Source organism: Austrofundulus limnaeus, unplaced genomic scaffold, assembly GCF_001266775.1.
Source record: "Austrofundulus limnaeus strain Quisiro unplaced genomic scaffold, Austrofundulus_limnaeus-1.0 Scaffold89, whole genome shotgun sequence".
Taxonomy (NCBI): Eukaryota; Metazoa; Chordata; class Actinopteri; order Cyprinodontiformes; family Rivulidae; genus Austrofundulus; species Austrofundulus limnaeus.
The window spans coordinates 977,262-981,853 of NW_013952491.1; the positions used below are offsets into that span (position 1 = coordinate 977,262).

Here is a 4,592-nt window from a genome sequence, read left to right on the forward strand (position 1 = left end):
TCTAAAGCACTGTTCGATACGGTTCGATACGGGTGCATGTATTGTTGCACCTCTATTTTCTACATATAGGTAAAATTAATCACTGCAATAAAATAACTGTCTGTTTTTGTCACTTTTATTGCATCAATTCTGTTACATACAGAAGGGAAACTTCACCAAAGTGAAACATAAATTTGTGGATCTGTGTTTGATTACTCTGCCTGGCTTTCTCAAGGACCAGGATGTGACACAAMMAYCTGAATTATGGAACTGAAAGTGAAAGTAGTCAAACTGAGTTTTTAATAAACCAAAATACAGTTTCAAAGCAAATTAATTCAAAACTTTAAATTCAGTTTAAATTTAGTAAAATTCATTTTAAAACCAATGCATTCAATTTCAAATTATGCACATTCAGATTCAATCTGAGCAATTCAAATTCAGTTCCTGCTGGAACAAGATTTATCCCATAGATGTATCTGAACTTGTGTCTCAGCTGATTTTTATGAGACGAGGTAATAATGTGCATCTTGGTTCAAAATGTTTTCATGTTTTTTACGATCTCCAAATCTCTAACCTCCACCGGTGACGTTTTCTGCTCAGCGTGCCGCGTTTGACTTTCAGAGCAGACATTTAAAACAACAAGTTTTAGTTTATTTTTATTGTAGTACATGAGCGATTTGTGATGTTTCTGGTGTCACATCGAAGTTAACCGTAGAAAGGAACAGACTGTTTTTGTTTCAGATGTTTTAGAAACACAAGAGGAGACAGAAACGACAGGAGGATGATAGTTCTCAGAATAAAACACGACCACAACGAGCCCACTGTTTGGATTCAGCCCTCAACTTGTGTGTGTGTGACAGGACGAGGCAGAGGAGGAAGGAAAGGGAGTTTTCAGAATGTGTGAATATGTATTTCCATCCCGAGGTCGACAGAACCAAACCCAGTCCTCTGCAGATTCATTTCCTCTTATTTTATTTTATTTTATCCAGGAACAGTTAAAGCAAACGGACCAAATGAGAAGACAGATAATTTTCTAAGTGATTTAAAATTTGTGATATTGTCTGTGTTCCAGATATCTGGTCTTTGGGGGTGATCCTGTACATGCTGGTCTGTGGAGTCCCTCCCCTCCAGGAAACCAACGACAGTGAGACCCTGGTCATGATCCTGGACTGTCGGTACTCCGTCCCCGAACACGTTTCTGACGACTGCAGAGAGTGAGTCCTGAGGAATCAACATGTAAACATCAAACTGAACCAGACGTTCAGCAGCTGGCCACGAAACCTCATTACTGTGAATAATTGTATGGCATCAGATTGTTTGCGTCAGACGAGCTGAGACCATAAACCCCGTCTTATCTGAGCCTCACAAACACAGTTCTGGAACAAAACACAGCTGATAAATACGTGTTTGTCTTCTCACCTAACCTTCACTCCTCACACCTTCAGCCTAAACACTCAGACTGTTCCCAGCTCGCAGAACAACACCAGCAGATGATTTCTGCAAAATCAAAAAGAAGTAAAACCAAACTGATGCTTGTGTCAGGAAGAAGCACCGAATTAAAGCTTAAAAACAAGAAATCATTTGTATTATTCTACATTTAGAAACACTGTCATCAAATACATTAGGAAGCCAGTTCCTTCAGAAACATTCACTTTTGCTGTTTTTAAAACGCAGCTAGTGTTTTGCCACCTTTAGTTAGCATTTTCCCACTTTATAGCTAACCTACTGCTATTTAAACATGTTTGCTGCTTTTAGCTTTCAGCTAGCATTTTGCTGCTTTTAGCTAGTCTTTTGGTACTTTTACAGAACAATTTTCTGCTTTTAAGGAAAGTTTGGTTTCTACTTTTCAGATTCAACCAGTGGTTTTGCCACTTTTAGCCAACATTTTAGCACTTTATGGTTAGCATTTTTACCGTTATAGTTAGTATTTTGCTACTTTTAGTGTTCAGGTAGCATTTTGCTGCTTTAGTGAACCTTTTGCTACTGTTAACTAGTGATTTGCTGCGCTTAGCTGCTCGTAACTAGCATTTTGCTATTTTATATTTAGCCTTTTGCTTATTTTTTAGTTATCCATTTGCTACTTTTAGCTCTCAGTTAACATTTTGTTGCTTTTTGTCTTTTGGTACTTTTTGATATAGATTTGTTGCTCTTTTTTAACTAGCATTTAGCTACTGCTTAGATTCAACCAGTGTTTTGCCACTTTGAGCTAGCATTTTGCTACTTCACAGTTAGCTTTCTGCTACTTTTTAAACAGCTATGTACTACTATTAGCTTTCAAATAACATTTTGCTGCTTTTAGCTAGCATTTGGCTATTTTTAACTAAATATTTGATGCTCTTAGTTAAAGTTTGGCTGTTTTTTAACTAGCATTTTGCTATTGTTTAGAATCAGACAGTGTTTGCCACTTTGAGCTATCAATTTGCTACTTTATGTTAGCCATTTACTGCTTTATAGTTAGCCTTTTGCTACTTTTAGTGTTTAGATACCATTTTGCTGCTTTTAGTGAACCTGTTGTTACTTTCAACTAGAGATTTGATKCGCTTAGCTGCTCTGAACTAGCATTTTGCTAACTTTTGACTTATGTTACTGCTTTTAGCCTTTAGCTTTCATTCTGCTCCTCTTTATCTGTTTGACAACTCCATTCCAGCTTCATCAGCAAACAGTTGAATAATGAATTCACTACATTCAGAGGTTGTTTCTCTGGTTATTTGTTGTTCTGATTATTTTTCCAGAGATCTTATAAGTCAGGAGTTTTTTTTTATTTTTTATTTTTTTATTTATTATTTGGAACATGCCCACCTTCAGGGCAGTTAGGTTTGGATATAAATACCTCCTGGAACAATAATCTGCTTTCAGGACAATGAAACATCTGAGGAAAAACCTGTATGTGGCTCTGTAAACCCAACTCTTTGCTTCTGGGTTTTTCAGTCTTGTTTTTACAGTTTTCTCACATTTTCACACTGATTTGGGACCCCAGCAGGGACAAAGACTAATCTTSATGTGAYTTTTGTCCTGATTCATGTGACGGATCAGAACAATCTCTGGTGAAACAGAAAGGGRCAGATTTCTGGCTCAGATAGATTATCACTAAAACATTATTAAATATGTTTCATCAAACAGTAAAAGTTGTTTTTCTTGTCAGTTTGATCTCCAGGATGCTGCAGAAGGATCCGGCTCGCCGGGCTTCGCTCGACCAGATGGAGGCCCACCAGTGGCTGCAGGGCCTGGACGACCTTCTCCTCAGCCCCGAGGCCCCGCCCCACTGGGTCTCCGGTGCTCTTGGTGCTACCTTTCCTTCTTCGGGGGCCCCTGAGTGTGGGGATCTGCTCGCTGCGAGGCCCCCAACTCAGCAGGCTGCCCCTCAGGCGTGGCAGCCCAGCTTCAGCCTCCGTCCGGCTCCGGTCGAAGAGACTCCTGTCAGCAGAAATCTGCCCGCGCTGCAGCAGATCTGTGAGGAGGAGGAGGAGGAGGAGGAGGAGGAGGAGGATGGTTTTGTTAAAGGTGGACGTGCTTCTGTAAATCCAGGAGAAGATGAGATGTTAGGATTGGACGGTTCTGATTCCAGAGAACAGGATCCAGTTGAGGAGAATGACGACAGCGGTTGTGTGATTTCAGATCAACCCGTCAGTCACTGGGACGAGACCCTCACCGAGACCCCCTCCTCCCTGTCTGGTTTCGGGGTGTCCTGTTGTCAACCGGACATTTCCAACGGAGAGGACGAACCCAACAACAACACGGACAAACCCGTCCCCCTCCTCTCCACGCCGGAGTCCTCGCACGTCCCCGCGTCTCCGCCGAGAACGGAGAACGAGCCGAGCGGGAGGGCGGGGGAGTCGACGGAGAGGCCTCGGCCCCGCAGCCCGCAGGGGACCCGGGACGAGCCGGCGCCGAAGGCGGAGCAGGGGAAACGCCACAGCATCAAGCTCCGCGAGAGACTCTTCCAGTTCCCCCTGTGTGAGAAAGCTCTGGCCTTCAACATCCCCACGCACAAGAAGCCCAAAATCCTGCCGCTGGCTCAGTACAACTGCTGCCACGTGCTGTGACCCGCATCGACCCGGGTCCCATCCTGTGACCCGCATCGACCCGGGACGCCGTCCCATCGCCCGCCCGCTCTCTGGGTCCATTATGGGACACTTGAGGCGTGGCAAACGGACTGAGACGACGAGCAGGCGGGCGTCTGCGTACCGACTAGGCACGGGCCGATGACCGGTTTCATTAAAACACCAGAAGGCATCAGAATAAAGGAACCTGTTAAACCTGTTAAATAAGCAAAAGTAATTGTGACCCATCACATCGAAACAAGGAAATATAGTCCAAAAAACATTTTTGAAGCTTTTTTTTTGAGCAGCAGCAACAAAAAAAAAACTGATTTTGAGGAACAATGCCTTTAAAATTCTGAATTTTTCCCAGTGAGCTAGCAATGTTTTTGTTTCTTTTCAAATGGGAAATCTTAATATACAAATACTATTTGAGGTTTCCTCTTTATATCGACATCAAAAATTACTCTCAGGGTTCCCACAGATTCTTAAAAAGTCTTAAATCAATCTTTCAGAGGTCTTAAAATTAAGTAGGATGATTGTAATTCCTCTCAAATATTAAAAGAATTGGTAACA

The 4,592-nt window shown here is 42.4% G+C and overlaps 1 protein-coding gene across 2 annotated transcripts in view; it reads left to right on the forward strand.

Moving 5' to 3' along the window:
* snrkb (SNF related kinase b) overlaps nt 1-4,542 on the forward strand; it is a 24,339-nt gene extending 19,797 nt beyond the window's left edge. Inside the window, exons 4-6 of one of the 2 annotated variants that reach the window (XM_014012182.1) lie at nt 1,052-1,193; nt 3,122-4,020; nt 4,067-4,084. In XM_014012182.1, coding sequence (XP_013867636.1) covers nt 1,052-1,193; nt 3,122-4,020; nt 4,067-4,068 — 1,043 coding nt within the window. In that variant the 3' untranslated portion in view covers nt 4,069-4,084. Of the gene's footprint in view, nt 1-1,051; nt 1,194-3,121 lie in introns of both variants that reach the window. The other variant, XM_014012181.1, reaches the window with a different exon arrangement.
* The last annotated feature ends 50 nt before the right edge of the window (nt 4,543-4,592 follow it).